Below are 17,329 nucleotides of genomic sequence, written 5' to 3'. Positions count from 1 at the left end.
CTGGTGCTTTATAGGAGGGAACGCTCTGTGCTGCTTTCTCAGCCTGCTCTCTGGGAAACCAGCATATATTAATAACAATAAATCTGGAGAGGGCAGATCGGTTCATGTTCTAATCACCTATGAAACTGCTGCAGCTCCCAAAGAGCAGTGGGAGGGGAGTGAGAAGCAGGTTCTGAGAGACTAAGCTATTAAGGAAAAAAAGAGATCAGCTGTCAAAACCCATAAGAACAAAATGCTTAAGTGGCTGGATTTCCTCCTTTAACTTTCTTTAGGGCTTTTCCTAGCTATTGCCAAGCAACCTCCCTTCCCTTGCCAATAGCAGACTCCTTCTCAGGCTCTGCTTTGGCACTTGTATTCGCAGCGACAGGGAATTTCCGGCTCACTAAGCCTGTGAGTAGGTTTAAGCCCTGCAAGTCAGAAAAACCTGCCCCGGGGAGGGGAAACCCCACAACCGCCCTCTCTCCATCCCTCCGCAGCCCGGGATGCTCCATGCGGGGCAGGCGGGGGACCCAGCCTGGTCCAGCACCTCCCGCACCTCTCAGAATGGGGCGCTGGGGTGCGCAGCTCCCTGCTAAAGGAGCCGATATCGCCCGCAGGTCTGCCCTTCGCCTTGGGGCTGTACCTTGTCACGACAGAGAGCAGTGACAGGCACGGGAATGGCTTTTGTCACCCGCTCGGGTCCGGCCACGCAGAGCCGGGGTGACTCCTCAGCACCGCCGGGCCTCGACTTAGGGATGTGCCATGGGGTGAAGGGTTGGGGGGATCCGAACACGACACCACGGCTCTGAGCGCCGCGGGATGGGAGCGGGGCTGGAGCGCTCCATGGGCCCCCTGCGGGGGACACGGACCGTGGCGCCGGGGACGCGCCAGCAGAGCCCGTCGCGGCCCCGGCGGTGCGGTTCGCACGGGGAGGAGAGGGGACACACTTACTTTTACTCTTCCCTTGCAGTCCAAAGCAACTTTGGGCCCTGTAAACAGCCACAGCGGCGCCGCCAGCCGGGGCGGAGCCGGGGCCGGTGTCACCGGGGCAGCCAACAACCCGCCCTCCCGCCGCGCTTAAAGCCGCCGCCGCCGGTAATTGCGGCTCATCAGGGCGGAGCCTGCCCGGGGGCAGCGGGTCTCGTCCCGCAGCACGGCTCACGAAGGGCTGCAGGAGCGGAGGGATGCTCCTGCCACGAGAAAACACCCGGCATAGAAGCAAACCCAGAGGTTGAGCAGGTTCGTTCCCTCCCTCCCGTCCCCAGGCAGCCCAAACGCGTCCAGGGGAGGGCTCAGCCCGCCTCCTCCTGGTGTCCCAGCGCAGGCACGGCACGTCCCCAGCCCGCCGCGGGAGCCGCGGAGACAGCGGCCGTGCGAGCGGGGAGCTGTGCCAGAGCTAATCTCTCCTGCCGCTCAGTGGAGTCTGCAGCGATAAAATGATCTGTTTGGGATGAACGACAGTTTTAAACACTTCTGAATGGGGACAGAGTCCAAGACCTGACCGTAAAATCTGGTTTTGAAAGGGCTTAAAATAAATCCCACGCTGCCCCAGTCCTGCTATTTAAAGGGGATTATCTAAGAGGTTTAGGAGCACACAGAGGAACAGCAGGACAACTTGTGCACCTAAATCCCCGCAAAGACCTTAGGAAATCCCTCCACACTTCACCTACCGACTGGTCAGGGCTCACAGGACACCGTCCAGCTCTCAACCAGGGTTGCACCACATGCCCAGGGAAGTCAAAGGCTCCTATTGGGGGGGGGGGGTGTTCCCAGCCCCACAGCAGCACGGACCCGATCCCCTCCTCGCTGGGGACTGTGCCGAGGGGGGGGAATTGGTGCCATTGTCCCACATTGCCTCCATCGCCCCCCAGAGCTGAGCCCCAGCACCCCACAAGATGGAAATCCAGCTGTGCCTAGTGAGACATCCCCCTCTAAGCCATCCCCCCTGTGCTGGGGGAAGAAGAATGAAGGGGGGATGTTCAGAGTGATGGCATTTGTCTTCCCAAGTAACCATTACATGATACAGAGCCCTGCTGTCCTGGGGATGGCTTCCCTGCCTGCCCATGGGAAGTGCTGAAGGAATTCCATGTTCCGCTTTGCTTGTGTGCGCAGCTTTCGCTTTACCTGTTAAACTGTCTTTAAAGCCACTTTTCTGATTCTCTCCCCCATCCCACCAGAGGGGAGCAAGTGAGCAGCAGGGGCTGAGCTGCCGGTTGGTGTTAAACCACGACATCCCCTGTGGAAAAACGCCACCCTGCGCCACTCAGACCGTGAGGGTTTTTTAATAAATACCTTTTTTTTCCTTTTTTGCACAGAAATATACCAGGTTTTACAGAATACAAACTGCAGGGATAACAACCAAGCATCAAAGACAGAGGATGCAAAGCGCCCTTCTGTCTCCCTCTGGTCTTTCCCAGGCTCTGACCCCAACGCTTACTGTCAGGTCTTCCCATCACCCCGGTTTGCTGAGGCTGAAAGGCAGAGTAAAGGCCTGGGAGGGGACAGACAAGGTGCCAGCAGCTGCAGACCCCACATATCCTGCCCAGGAGCTGGGCAAGCCTCAGCGCTGGGCTGAGGGCACCGGCTGCGAGAGCATTGCTGGGGCCGAGCAGGGCGCAGGCAGCCGATGGATGCACAATAGCCTTTCGGTGCTGGTGGAGAGGCTGGTGCTGGGGTGAACACCAAGTGGTGGCAGTTTGTGGGCTATTCCTGGGGGTTAGTGGGCACCACCCCCTTTTTAACCCATCAGACATGACTGGGAAAGGCCAGCCCCGTTGCTTGGACCCCAAAAGCAGCTGCCCAGGAAAAGGGGACACTGATCCCACAGCAAAGCACCTGGCTCTGCCCTAAGCACAACCATCCGGCCAGGGTCTGGCCCTGCTCCTGACCCACTGGCATCAGCGGGTTGGGGCATGATCAGCCAGCTCCCAGCCCTGCAGCTGCCTCTATCAGCAGGCCCTTCACACCACGGCCATGGCCACAGCCACCAAGAGCCAAGAGAATACGGTCTCGTGTTCCCCTTTACCTACTCTGGAGGACAAAGAGCCCCAAAAAAGAAGGGCCAGGCAGGACGGGGAGGTCTGGGGTAGGGAGAGGGGAGGTTTGGCCTGTCCACAGGCTCCCTGTGCCTGCACCGCACCTCTGGGGCAGACAGCAGACAGGCCACACGCCAGGAAAGAGGCACATCCCCATGGGACCAGCTTTGGCTTGAAGTCAGAGATGACCCCTCCAGCCAGCTCCACCACAGCCAGACCTGCAGCTGCCTGGTACCCTGGGGAAAAGCAGAGAGCATCAGGAAGAGAAGCTGCTACTCTGAAGTCAATTATCTCCCATACAGGACCACCACAAGCCTTTCCCCATTCCCAAGAAGCTCTAGGAGATGAGAGCACCCCCTGACTGCTCCTCCCTCATCTCTGGACAGCAAATATTGCTACAGGCACCACAGGATGGACCGGGCTCCCCAATCCACCTGGCAGCAAATCCACACAAGGGAGGCACTTTCTCTCCAGGGAGAGTGTGGACACTGCCTGTGGGGATGGACAGAAACTCACTCCTGCATCCCCAGCTCCTCATCTGAGCCCCAAGCAGCAAAACAGGGCGCAGCGAGGCCATGGGGTAAGGCTGAGCAGCGCCCCAGGGAGGCAGCGAGGCTGTTTCAAACATGGGAAATGTTATGTCTATTCGAGGGAGGAGAGTGAGGAAATCAAATGCACCATGGGGAGACCCCTGTGTTGAGCCAGGAACGAGCTGCTGCTCTGCTCTGGCTGCTACAGCACTTACGTGAGAGGGGAGTGAAACGCAGGAGGTGGCTGGTTCCAGAGCCATCCCTGCAGCCCAGCCTCACCACTTGGGGACAACTATTTATGGTTAGGAGGGTAAGGCTATTGTGATTTCACCAGCTTGTACAGGTGAGATGGAGTGCCAAGTGGCACCTAAATGGGGGCCCCAGGCACGGCCAAGGGAGGGTGGGTGGGTGAGTGCGAGTATGTGAAGAGGCAGGAGAGAGGCAGACCCCACTATGTGCCTGCAGCAGGGGCAGTGGCCACGATCTCTTCATACTTGGGTGGTGGGTCATTGTAGGAGACGCTGGTCTCTTCACCACTGCTGCTCTCTGGGTGGCCCGTCACCTCCTCATAGGAAGGCGGAGGGGTGGCACTGGACAGTCTGGAGAGGACAGAGACCGAATGCTCTGGTGGGTAGAGGGTGCTGTCTTGCTGGGGGGTGCCCCCAGCTCTGCCATCTCCAGCCACCCTGTTGCTGGCCTCTCGCTGGTACTGGGTTTCCCCTTGGCTCTGCGACCGCTCCCGGTACACCATGACCCTGGGGAGGCTGCGTCCCGTTCGGCTGGCCAGGTAACGGTTCTGGGCATAGGAAGGGCGGTGGCGGGTGGCCTTTTGAAGCTGGCATCTCCAGATGATGAAGAGGGCGATGACTATCAGAAGAGCCACTCCCAAGAGGGGCACCACCACGTACATCGCGTCTGAGCGCTCCGTGCTGTGCCCTGGGTCCTTGACAGAGAAGACAGCGTTGGAGTAGCCCTTCCAAAACTCCATCTGTGGCAGGAACAGAGAAGTAACCATCATGTGCTGCAGGTGGGAAAAGCACCCCTTGACTACCACCAGCAATAATCACTGCCTTCCCTCAGCTAACAGGAGAGGCAGGTTTTTGGCCGTACCCCACCACCCTACCAGCATCTGAGGGGCTGTGGGAACCAACACAAAAGATCCTGGGAACATCCCTCAACAGCAGCCAACAGCCCCCAAGCAGGGAGAAATTTGGCTAAATCCAATCCTGGAGAATCAGGGACAACAGCACAAATTCCCTGCACATGTCATGGGAGTGCCAGGTCCCAGCGGGTGTCCTGGAATACCAAGGTGAGGGCACTGTCTGGAGAGGGGAAGTCATGCTGGAAACCGAGGCCCCAGCCTGCAGATAGAAGAGGACAAAGGGAAGAGGAGAGGCTGTTCCCCCTTGTGCTTTCTTCCTTTGCCTCCAGCTTGCTAAGGTGCAAACCCTCACACATCCACTGGGGAGCAGGGCAGGACAAACGCACCGTCTTCTCCTTGTTCTCGAACACTTCCTTGACCTCCTCATAGCTGCAGATCTCCTCAATGCACTCCCGCTCGATGGTGCCCTGCCGGATCTCCTCCAGGAAGCCGTTGGCTCGGGGAAAGCGCTTCAGGACCGAGTGGGCATTCCTGGCCCCCAAGAACACTGCAACATACAAGGCAAAGAGATGCTGAGCAGGACAACCCCACACTTGACCTCTGCTCACGCAGGTTTTCCCGCCTGGCTTCCCGTAGGATTCTGGTGATACAGGCATCCCAAACACCAAAAGCCCAGGGCTACAGAGCTGTAGTTAGCACAGCAGAGTACCCACTGAGGGAGAGACCACCCAGAGTCATGCGGGGCTCTTAGGGTCTGCCTGGAGACGTACAGCACCAGGAGCATCCTTCCAGCAGGGATGAGATACTAGAGACATTAGAAGTGGCAGCTGCAGATCACACAGGGCAGCTGAGGAAGAGACAGAAGGGTCCAAAAAGACTTGTTTTCAACCTCCTGCCCTTGATGGGATTTCACTTTGCTGCAGAGCAAAGGAGATCCCACCAGGCCAGCAAGACCCTGCATGGCTGGGACGCAGCACCAGGCCTCTCTGCCAAGGCATGGGGCCAGCAACAAGACAGACTCACAACACACAGTGCATTGTGCATCATTCCACAGTCGTGCATCACCCCAAAGCCTCCTCTCCTGCTTCAGAGCTCCCCAGAAGGGCAGCCAGCTGCTGCGGAGTCATGCAAGCTTAGTTAGGTAGCTTCAGGGACTCTGTTCTGGACCCAAAGAAACCACTCTGTCTTCTCCCAGGCCCAGCAAGGGCAAACATCCCCAACACATGGGGACAGCACAAGGGGTCATGAATCAGATACTGAAAGGGGCCTGAGCAACCTCTCCTCACATGGCAGCACATTCTCATCACTGCTGCATTTGGTGCAGTGACCTGAAAACCAAACCTTCCTCTGCTCCCAAAGCCTGGGAGACTCAATGTTGCCCACATCAGGTCTTCCCAAAGAACATGCAGTCATGAAGCCAGACATCCCATCTATGAGAAACACAGCCCTTTCAAAGCCTCTATGGAGGGAGACCTCCATGGGGCACAGGGAGCAAGCACCTACCAGGACCCGCAGCAGCACAAGAAAGGCAAACGAGTTGTTGCCCAGAAAGCAGAAAGTCCACACAAACCACGATCCTTCAAGGATCCAAACATCCCATGCGTGCATTTCATAAGAGTGTTTCCATAATGCAGCCCAACACACTCAGCTGTAGGCTGGCCCCATCTCTTCCCACCAAGCCACATAACTGTGGTGCTTCCCTCGAGGAAGATGAATCGGTTCAGCTGGCTGACCCACAGAAACCCATTTATATCCTTCACCCTCAGGCTGCCTTTCACTGGATCAACCAGACGAACAAACTCTCACTGCAGCACCATCACCAAGGAGGCAAGGGGACAGCGGGAGTTTCCCATTAGATCAGATCGGCTGTAATACAGACATACTCCTTCAAGAAGGAGCTTGGTGAAGACCAGATGTGACAGTTAGTGAAAAGCTACCAACTTCTTTCATTAGGAGCCTTTGTACCAAAGAGACCAGCAGGTTTCCTTCTGCTTTACCTTCCATGTGTCCTGCTCCTAAAACAATACAGCAAGAAACACTCTCATACTGCTTCAAGGCAGGGACAAGACCATGGTGTAAGCAACTCCTACTGTGCTACACCATCCCATGCCTGGAAGCACTGTGCTCTTTTTGTGCTGTGTAGGTGCATTTCCCCCCACCATGATTTATTAATGGCTTGCTTCAGTGAGTGAGCCTGCAGAGGGCTGCACCGCTGAGGTGTGAATGAAGAGCAGCATGAATGATGTGAGTCACAGACCTTCCCTCGGAACCAACTTTATTATGCAAACTTTCTTCTATTTTTGTTTTTACAAGGACAACTGAAAAAGCGTTTTCAGGAGGCACAGAAGGCACGTGGCAGGAGGGCAGGGATCAGCTCGCCTTGGCTTTCGCAGCTGAGGAGAGGGAGCACACTGGCTGGCCGGCCTCCTCTTGAGCCTTTCCAGAACAAGGTGAGGTTTGACATCCATTCTGCAAACGTCCCATCCTCTGCTAGAGGAGTCTGGCCTCACCTCCTCTGCCTCTCGCCTTGATCAGGCTGTGGTATCAACTCTCCCCTCCTCAGCACTTGAGTCTGAGCCTCTTCTCAAACTCCTGAGCACACCTTGAGCAGCGAGCCTGGCCGCAGATCTCACTGGCAGGTTTCCATCCCTGCAGGCACCAGTCACTTGACCCCTTCCCTGCTTTGTCGCGCTGAACTGGCCGCTATGGGGGGAAATAAAAACAAGACACACAGGCAGGCAGGTATCACAAGCAATGTCCCAACTGAAAGCATGCTGCGATGGAGGTGTGTGCCTCTCCCCACAGCCAATTTCCCTTAGGGACCCAGAAATGGCAGAAGAGCAGAAACTAAGCCACTGCTCCCTCCCCTCTTTTACATAGAAAATGCAAAGAGCTCCCATGTGCCTGGGGACCAGAGCAGGAAAACGAATGGCCTTTGGGAAACAAAAGCCTTGCCAACCCTCATCTCCGGCCTGGATCCCCATGTGATAGGGAGAGCAGGCAGCTGGGCAGGTACAGACCCCAAACCGCAGGGCAGAGGAGCAGCCTCAGCACTGACCCCTTGTGCCTCTCCCACTCTCTGGGCACCAGAACCGGTGCTCAGGAAAGACCAGAGCTTTCAGCAGGGGGAGCAGGAGCGAGGGCTGGCTTCAGAACATCCCTGCGTCCCTGCTGCGTTTGCCGAGGTGCTGCTGGCCCCTGGTGGCAGGCGGGCTTGGCCACGCCACAACCCACAGTGGGGTCCCCCCTCTGCAGAACGACCTGGGGCTGTGTCTGCAGAGGAACAGCAGGGCTGCACGCTGCTGGAGAGCGCATGGGGAACACGCTGACCACCACATCCCCCTCACCACGAGGGTGACACCTCCCACAAGTATTTACCGGTGAGCCAGCACCTGAGCTCTGAGAGGGAGAAAAGGCAGCAGTGGGGGAAGGCAGGGACTCAGCTGGGTGCCCTCCTCATTAGCAGAAGATTAAAACTGCCTTTTAAAATCCACTGCCTGAAGATCTCTGCTCCCTTCCCCACCTAGCACAGCACAGATAACAAAGGATGGCATACCTGTCATCCCTGGGGTCCTCCTCCTGCCCAGCGTTGGCTGCTGGCTCCACCTTCATAGCTGGCTCTGGTGACACCCCGAGCGCGTCCTGAGATCCCAGCTGGATCTCTCCATGTCCCCGTTCACAACTGCTGGCCTCCTTGCGCTCCCATGACACCGCTGCACGCAGCCTCTGCGCAGGCTGCTCAGAAGAGCGAGGAGGGAGGGTTGAGCCCAGCTCCTTACACACCACATGCCATCCTCCACCCTGCACCCTCGCCAGCCTCAGCCCAGCTTTAGCCGCTGGCCCCATCCGACTCCTTCCGACGCCAAGACACAGCGAGCTCCCGGTGAGGCACCGGGAATGCAGAGCCCCAGTGCCACACAGGCTACAAGGCAGTGTGGCCCCCGTGATGGGCAGCGTGTGGGGTGCCAGTCACGGGCCACGAGGAGCATTGTTGCTAGAAGACGTCAGAGCAGACCAGCAGCCCCTGCAGAGGGGCCAGTCAGCCCAAAGAGCCCCAGGGAGGCCAGCCTTGCACAGCAAGCATCACGCACACAGAGACATGCTGCAGCGTGCAGGGAGTCCTGGAGAGGTCAGCCCTTCAGCACCTCCTCTCAGCTCCCACCTTGCACAGCGGAGAGAGAAGCACAAGTCAGGCCGGACCTCAGGAATCATCCAGGGATAACAGCCGATGGCATGTGCTCCCCACAGAGAACAGCACCCCCAAAAGCACAGGCACCCCCTCCTCAAGAGGTGGCTGCCAATCATCCCCCTTCTCTCCTCCAGCACCACCACCACCTCTCCGGCTGGACTGGGGAACACTTACTTGCCATGCTGCCTCACTCGGCTCCAGGGGGCTCCTGCCTACCTGCAGGGAAGAAAACAGGAGAGTCACTGACAGCTTAAATGTCACCCCTGAAGCCCAAGACCTCCGTTGCCCAGGGTCAGTTCATGCAGAAAGCAGGGTGCTGTCTGGGGGACCCATGGCAGTGCCTCCTCAGAGCGCCAAGGACTCACGCTGCCTCCCCACTCATTGCATGGCTGGAGGGGCTCAGGGCACACTCAGCTCCCCGACAGCCTCTGCTGTCCTTGTGCTGCACCAGCCCGGGGCCCTGCCCAAGAAGCCCAGAGGGCTGCAGACAAGAGAAGTAGGAAGATAACTGCCTGAAGCAGGGTCCCCATATCTCCTCAGCAGACGAGATGACCTGCGTGTCAGAAGCAGCCTGGTGCTCTTCCCTTCCACAAGAGATTGATGGATACAGGTAAAGCAGCCATCCTGTTTCCATCAACTTCACAGCCGTGCCGGTTCTCACCTCTGCAACTCCTACCCACAATCTGCAATAAACAGGGCCATGCTATTTTCTCCACTGCCATAAAACTGACTACCCCGCAGGAAAGCAAAGGACATGTATCTCCTGAAGGTTGTTGGACCAAGCTAAGGGCAGCAGTAAGAGTGGCAGAGCTCCTGCACACCCGTGACAGCAGCTCTTCAGCTAGAAAAGCAAAACTAAACTGAAGGTAACCCCACAAGAGTGCAACAAAGTCCTGCAGAAGCAGACTATATCCCTCTCTGCTCGCAGAGGAGTTTCACTCACTTGTTTTTCATGCTTTGTCTTCTCCCTGTGCTCAATGCCCCACTGATCAGACCTGGGGGGCAAACTTATCTCTTCTCACCCTGTGTGACGCCTTGCTATGGCAAAGCCATAACTCTGTCAGGAGACAGAAGGGACAGGACTAACCAGCTCCTGCAGTGATTTACTGTGGATGAAGGAGCAATTGCAGTTAGAAACAGCAGGAACTAAACCACGTGCTGATTTTAGGTTCAGGACTTCAGATATTCAGAGTTATCCCAAAAACACCTGAATCCACTGAACTGGAGCAAGGTCAGCGACGGCACAGAGCCCTTCAGGGGGTCAGTGGGGCTAGGAACACATTTCTCATTGCACATGGAAGGCAGGCACGCAGACACACAGCAGGGCTTATGCACAGCACCACAGCGAGCACCACCGCTCCTCACCCACAGCCACCTTCTCAGTAAATCTAGTGCCAGGAGGCCTTTTCCTCAAGGAACTGTGCACCCAGCCCCGCTTCTGAGCTGTCCTGGGGTATGTGAGAGCAGCTGAGAGGCCTCTGGATCTGTGCGTCCCCCCCACAGCTCTGAGCAGGGACCACCCGACCTGCTTTTGCTGTCATCAGTCTTTACAAAGAGATCCAAACCTACAGGACAAAAAACCCACCCAGAACACGCAGCGTGGAAAACTTGCCACTGTTCCCACACCAAACCTGTGTATCACTTGTTGTTAGAGGCATTCTCCCCCTCTGGTGAACAGAGGATGCAGAAATAAGGGTATGGTCAGGACCTCGAGCTCCATAACTCGCGCCATACATCGGGCAACACATTTAATGCATCAGGAAGATTTTTATCTTTTAACTTTTCCCCCCCCAAGTATCCATGTCAATGCACTCAGTATCAGAGCTCAGCGATGGTTTATTCCAGTGCCACAATAAGGCAGGTCCACACAAGCCTATGGGCACGAGCGATGCCTGCGAGAAGGGCAGACATCCCAGACACTTATTTTTATTTCCACACACAAATCCCTCACCACCACCCCCGGCTCCAGCGAGCAGGAAAAGCTGCACTCCCAGCCAAGGCAGGCAGCATCCCTCCTGCCTCCGCACAGCCACGCAAGCCGGGAGCAGCCGAAAGCTGGAGGCTGACCCAGCAGACACCCACCTAGTCCCGGTCCTCCCCCCCCCCCCCGCTTCCCAACACGCGTTCGCCGCCTCTATAAATACCCCATCGATGGAGGTTGCTACGGCAACCGTGAGGAGGCGCGAGGGATGCAGCCATGAGAGTGAGGATGCTGCAGTCGCACATTTGTGTCTCCCCCGGGCTCCCCCCATTCTGTCACTGATCCCAAAGGAGGGAATCGTGCTGCTAAAACATGGAGTGTGCGTGATGCCGGCTCCCGGCTGAGCCCGGGCGGGCAGCGGGGGGGGGGGGGACACGACACACACACACCGGGTCGTGGCACCTCCTCGCCAGGCTGGGGGTCACAGGGACGAGTCAGGGGGACCCACAGCCGCCAGTGCCAGCATGCGGGGAGGCTGCTGGCTCTCCCGGCACCATGGCTGCCAGCCGCCCGGCGGGATCCCAGCAGTACTGCGGGGTTCCGTGCCAAGATGCACACAGGATGCCTGCCAAGGGGCCGCGGGGTCCCCGCGCGCTGCCAGCAAGCCTCGTCCTCCCCGAACAGCCTTCGGGCCCGCCCCGGCCCCTCCACCCCAGCACCGGCTTTGCCCGATCCCAACTCCACATCACCTCCACCAGCCTCCAGTGTGCCCCCGCCCCGGGTTCCTCCCAGCCCACCCGACCGGGGCTCTCTCGTACCAGCCGAACCCCGCCACCATCACACCCCCCGCCCCACCGCCGCAGCTCCTCTGCTCCCCTTGCCAGGTCCACGACCCCCGGCTCCCACCTCCCCGGCCCCAGCACCCCCCTGGCCGCCCGCCGCCCCTACCTCATGGCGGGCCCGCCGCAGCCGCTCCCTCCCGCCGACCGCGAGCGGACGGGAAAGCCCCGCCCTCCCCCCGCCTCGTCCCGCCCCCTAACCAATCAGATCCCCCGCAGCCAGCGCGCACCGCCTGCTGCTGCAATAGGAGCGCGGAAAGGGGCCGATGAGCGGGGATATACGCTCCGCCCCCAACCCGGGCGCGACTGGTAGCCAATGAGAGAGGGCTATGGCTGCCGGGCCTTGCCGCAGTGGCTGCTGGGAGTTGTAGTCCCCTGCCCGGCGCCGCGGTGCCAGGGCGGAGTCACCGCCGGGGGCCGATGCCCTCGGGGCCGGTGCCCGCTGCCGCCCGCACCTCCGCGGTGCGGCCGGGCCCGCCCTCGCTTGCTGCACCGCGCCCTCACGCCGGCCTGACAGCGCTGCCTGCGTGCAGCGGCGGGGCTGCAGACGTGTCCCCTGCCTCTTCCTCCTCTTCTTCATCCTCTTCTTCATCCCCCTCTTCTTCCTCCTCCTCGCTGCCTGAGTCCTCGTAGAGGCAAAGGGTGGCCTGCACTGGGAAGTTCTCCAGCAGCTTCTCCCCCACGGCATACAGATAGTCAAAGGACTTGGACTTGGGCCACAGCAACCTACGGGGAGACCCGGGGTGAGGCGGGTGAGACCCCCGCCCCGCTCGCCCGCTGCCCCCTGTCGCACCGGGACACCGGCTGCACCGCACTTACCTGACCGGGTGGTGGAAAAACGCCAGCGCTTTGTCGGGGCCGCCGTCTGCCGCTGCCCCCCGAGTCCGAGCCTGAGGAGACACGGTTGTGGTGGGACCTGCCATGGCACTCCTACCGCCCGTCCTCTGGCACGGCAGCAGCGGGGTGCACGGGGGGACCGTCTGGCAGCGAGGGCAGGACCCTTCTCTCCATAGACCAGACGGGTCAGCCTGGCCTGGAGCCAGCTTCTCCCCCCTCCTCTGCCATGGGTTTAGGTCTTCATGCCCCCGCAAAGGAAGCTGGCACCTATTCCCACCACCGCCACCCCCGACGGGCTTTTGGCCAGCATAATCTCCCTGCCCCGTGCTCATGGCCAAGCGTCCCGCTAACCCCCTGAGGAATGCCTGCCCGGCTGGGAACAGGCAGCCCTTTGAGCCCCGGGCTGTGGGTGCCTGGCCATGCCCCAGCGAGGCTACGAAGCTTGTGGGGCAGAGGGGTGATGCACCAGGGGAAGTGGGCACAGCACTGCCCTGCTCCAGTGCCGGGGGTGAAGGAGTTTGGGGTGAGAGGCTGTTTTTTTGCCAAACAGGGATCCCAGTCCTGACAGCAGGAAACTGGGGGGAGCATAAAACTTACAGTGTCCATCTGCTCCCTCCGCTGCCCAGTTCCCTCCTCTGCTTGGGGCAGCCATGGTCTCCAGAGGGGTCTAGGTGCAGAGGGCCGGGTCAGTATGACACCCACCCACCCTGTCCCGCTTCCCCTTGCCGTGGCCCCCTCACTGCCCCACACACCCCCAGCCCCACAGCCTCCCCTGCCCAGCTCAGCCCATGCCCATGAGTGTGGATGGAGCACGGGGCACATGCGGGTGCACTCATGCTACCTCGGCCTCAGTGCTCCTCACCCTGCTTCAGCACCCAGCATCCCTGGGAGCCCCCAGCATTGCTCCCCAGCCTCTACACCCTCTCTTCCACCCATGGCCTGGATCACAGGAGTCCCTATCAGAAGGCTCCTCATCTGAAGCCTTCCTCATCCCACCTTCTGCACACCCCCTGCCTCCCCCACCCTCCCCAGACCCCCCCAGACCGTGGTACCCCAGTACCTTCCCCCTTGCTCCAGCCCCGGGGCTGCGTGAGCACTGGCCACAGGCACCCGGAGCCCGTGGGGAGGCAAGCAGCAGGCAGCAGCTTCCATGGTGGCAGGAAATGGTGTCCCCTCTGACGCTGCAGCCCCTTGGTGAGGACACCTTTATAGCCCTGCCCTGGCTGGTGAGTCACAGATTGTTCAGGGCAGGGGTTGAGGGGCTGGGGGTGCAGCAACAGCATCCCCAGGGTGTGAAATTTGTCCCAGTTGTGTAAACAGAGGATCGGGGGGAGGCTGGGGGTGGAGGGGCTGCGAGCCCCGGTGGAAATCAAAACACAGAAGGGAAAAGTTAGACACCATTGGTGAGAAAATCCCCAGGGGGGAACAGGGGAGGGCAGAGACAATTAACCAGGATAATTAAGTGCTGTTTGTAGCCATTTGCATAAAGCAGGGTAGGCGTGGGGAAGGGATGTGGAGGGCTGCGGCAGCATGATGAGCATGGGATGGGGACAGCGCAATGGGCATGATGAGGATCGTGTCATGGGCATGCTCTGGGACAGGGTGGTGGGCATGTGATGGGGACAGTGTGACCGGCTGCAGCGGCGGCGAGCAACCGGGAGGCAAGTGATGGGATGCTCAAGAGAGGACAGGGGGGGAAGACAGATGGCAAGGATGGACCCCAGGCACAGGCAGGACAATGGTCCTGCTCATGGTTCCTGCTCAGATCGCCCCAGGGAGCTCCCAGGCTCTGTTTCTACACTGCCAGCATGTGCATTCCGCTGCTCCCTGCCCTCTCCTTTGGCTTTTTGAGCTGTGGACCACGCTGGGAGGTACAGGAGCTTCTCGATACAAGGGTGCAAGGCTTGCCCCCTCCGCCTCAGCACCACCACATGTCCTGTCCCCGCCGCTGCCCCTGCCCAGCGCTCAAGGGAGGGTTTCAATATGGGACAAGGAAAGAAAATAGCAAATGGTCCCTGCTGTAGAGCTGCTGTCAGCATCCAAACAGCCCTGTCCAAACACCGGCCAGACCCTCAGCTCCGAGCACAATTTGTCACCAGGGGCCCTCCCTGTCCCTCTCCATCTGTGGCAGCCGGTGACAGGGAGGGGGCACGGGGCAGCGCAGCCTCATTACTGTCCCCATTTGCTCCTCATTTGGGCCAGGAGTCTTACAACAACAAACCCTGCGGAGGACAAGCGGGGCCAGGAGAAGCAAAGCAAAAGCCGGAGCTCGCTCTGCGGGCACAAGGAGCTCAACCTGTTGGCATTTCACTGCCCCTTTTGACACAGCCTGAAGCGGACACATGGACAGCAGCATATGGCCACTAAGGTGACAGTAACCCACAGACCTGACCCACTTGGACAAGCCTACTCCGATAATTAATAAACAAGAAAAACAAGGTGTCCCAACTCCCTTCCCGATGTGGAAAGGGTTTAATCCTGAGGTGCAGTAAGCCTCTGATGCAGGCGGAGATTTGCAGATGGATTTTGCAAAGCCGTCACTGAACAACTCACAACCCCTGATCCCGCGGACGGGGCCCCGGGTGCTTGACCTGCCCTGAGCAGACACCTCGCTCCTGCTCCGTGTCTCCAGCCACCTCTGTAAGTACCACAGCACGCCTGATGTGGGGCGGGAGGTCTTGGTTAGCACATGGGAAACAAGGCAGAAAGTTGGGAAACTCTGGTATGAAGCATTTGAGGTGCCGGGGGGGGGACACGGGGACAGGAGCAGGGCACTGGGTGGTGGTGGCACTCACATCCGGTAGCGTTCCCAGGGCGGTGTTGACTCACTGGAGTGTTTTGGGCTCAGTCCGGTTTCGCAATAGGCTGTGGGAGGGGGAATTTGGAAAGAAGGCAGAGGGAAAACAAACCACCCCACTCCACTGCCTCTGCCAAGCCCCCCATCCACACCCAGCGCTGCGGGCAGGAGACAGAACCTGCAGAGAAACCCCGCTGGTGGCAGCGAGCACGAGCTCATGGTCATCACCCCACCGAGGGACAGGTCACCCTGCTTGGCCAGGGGCAGCATCCCTGAGGCACTCACAGCATGCTTTGCCCTGATGTAATTCTGTCCTCCAGGGACCTCTGCGCTCTCCTGGGGACAGTGGCGTCACTGTCACGTGCATCCCTCCTCATTGCTGTGCTCAGTGGCATGGAAAGGGCGATAGCCATTGTGGACACATCCCATTGTCCCAACCGAGCCTCAGGGTGGGTAGTGGGTGACTGCAGGTGCCTTAAGCAGATGGGGATGAGGCTGGGGAAGCCTCAGGGCCTCCACCTGAAATCAGCTCCAACAGGTCCCAAACGGGACAGCACAAACAGTGCTTTTGGCTTCCTCAGCTCAGGACATCACAGGGGACAAGGCACCCCCAGGGAGGCAGCGGGCACTCTCTCCCCACGAGCACCCGGTTCTCCATCCCTGCCCGCGGCCCCGGCGCAAGGGAGGGCTTTGGCGTCCTTCCCAGGCAGCGCTGCCCTGCCTCTGAAGTCTGGCTGGGAGATAGGGGAGATGAAAGGGCGCTTGGCGCTCCTCCGCAGCTTGGGTCAATCGTTAATCGGGGAGGGATTGCTCTCCACTCCTGCAGGTAACCTCCCCCCGGCTCCCACCCACAAAAGGAGAACCCCCTGGAGCTGCGGCACAGGCAGCGGGACCATGGGAAGGTGAGCACACACGGAGCGAGGAGCTGCAAGCCTGGGGAGGTGACAGCCAGCCCCCACCATGGTCTCCATGGGACTTCAGCTGCTGGGCTACACCGTGGCCTTCCTGGGCTATATCGGCACGCTGACGGCCACGCTGCTGCCCAGCTGGAAGACCAGCTCCTACATCGGTGCCAGCATCGTGACAGCCGTGAGCTTCACCAAGGGGCTGTGGATGGAATGTGCCACGTACAGCACGGGCATCACCCAGTGCGACATCTACAGCTCGCTGCTCAACCTGCCCACCGACATCCAGGCAGCCCAAGCCTTGATGGTGAGCTCCTGCGCCGTGTCCTCCCTCGCCTGCGTCCTCACCATCGTGGGCATGAGGTGCACTGTCTTCAGCCAGGGCTCGCCGGCCAAGGACCGTGTGGCAGTGGCGGGCGGCGTGGTCTTTGTGCTCGGGGGGCTGCTCTGCTTCATCCCGCTGGTGTGGAACATCCACGTGGTGCTGCGGGATTTCCGCAACCCCGTCATCCCCGACAGCATGAAGTTTGAGCTCGGGGAGGCGCTTTACCTGGGCATCATCTCCTCCCTCCTCTCCCTCGTCGGTGGCTTCATCCTCTGCACCTCCTGCCCTACCCGGGACACAACGGCCACCTATGCAAACACCTACCAGCCCCGGCTGCTGGCGGGCAAGAGCTGCCGGCCCTCTGCCAGCCACACACAGAAGACCAAGAGTGAGCTCAGCTCCTACAACCTGACGGGATATGTGTAGTGGGGGTTGCAGGGGGGAACCGGGCTGGCACCTCTCCTGGCTCTTCAAAGCATCTGCGCTGGCATCAAGGGAGCGTGGTAAGAGGAGAGGATACAGCAGCATCTCCAGTGCTTGTGGGGTTTGACCCTGGGCATCCCGGAGCCTTGTGACTGCTCAGAGCTCCTCACTGGTGGCTTACATTGGTGAAGGACCCTGAACCCAGCTTCTGTTCCCTTCTCCATGCTGCCAGCCCCCAGCAGCCCCTGGCATAGCGGGACCCCAGCCTGCAGCCCCGCTGAGCCTGCCTGGATGGGGATGGGTGGACTTGTGCCCTCAGGGACCAGCGCATGGGCTGCAGAGGCATCACAGCAGGGCCAGGGTGTATGCATGGCTCTGGAGTCGATGCTGTGGGGGTTGAGTGCTGGTTGCAAACCAATGTCGCAATAAACCTGTGTTTCTAGCCAG

General features: G+C 59.6%; 2 protein-coding genes across 3 annotated transcripts; one reads left to right on the top strand and one right to left on the bottom strand.

Annotated features, from left to right (window-relative positions):
• Positions 1 to 2,245: 2,245 nt before the first annotated feature.
• On the bottom strand, positions 2,246 to 11,770 carry PRRG3 (proline rich and Gla domain 3). 2 transcript variants are annotated; one of them, XM_030497765.1, is made up of 4 exons: positions 11,705 to 11,770; positions 9,010 to 9,051; positions 5,033 to 5,193; positions 2,246 to 4,532 (listed from the first exon to the last, which is right to left on the bottom strand). In XM_030497765.1, the coding sequence occupies exons 2-4, from the start codon at positions 9,014 to 9,016 to the stop codon at positions 3,996 to 3,998; spliced, it is 705 nt and encodes a 234-aa protein (XP_030353625.1). In that variant the 5' UTR covers positions 9,017 to 9,051; positions 11,705 to 11,770; the 3' UTR covers positions 2,246 to 3,995. The 2 variants fall into 2 exon arrangements, with proteins under 2 accessions (XP_030353625.1, XP_030353626.1); XM_030497766.1 differs by lacking the exon at positions 11,705 to 11,770 and adding an exon at positions 9,389 to 10,857.
• Positions 11,771 to 16,055: 4,285 nt separating this feature from the next.
• Positions 16,056 to 17,329, top strand: CLDN2 (claudin 2). Its single transcript, XM_030498393.1, has one exon. It carries the CDS (start codon positions 16,190 to 16,192, stop codon positions 16,883 to 16,885), a length of 696 nt encoding a protein of 231 aa, XP_030354253.1. The 5' UTR covers positions 16,056 to 16,189; the 3' UTR covers positions 16,886 to 17,329.

Source organism: Strigops habroptila, chromosome 9 (genome assembly GCF_004027225.2).
Source record: "Strigops habroptila isolate Jane chromosome 9, bStrHab1.2.pri, whole genome shotgun sequence".
NCBI lineage: Eukaryota > Metazoa > Chordata > Aves > Psittaciformes > Psittacidae > Strigops > Strigops habroptila.
This window is presented reverse-complemented; position numbering and strand designations above follow the sequence as displayed.

What these genes read in the sequence shown, in the direction of transcription:
- CLDN2 (XM_030498393.1), top strand. Translation starts at nt 16,190, where the DNA reads ATGGTCTCCATGGGACTTCAGCTGCTGGGCTACACCGTGGCCTTCCTG.
- PRRG3 (XM_030497765.1), bottom strand. An exon ending in TCGAGAACAAGGAGAAGACG is followed by an intron (nt 4,533 to 5,032) that starts GTGCGTTTGTCC and finishes TTCCTGCCACAG; the next exon opens with ATGGAGTTTTGGAAGGGCTA.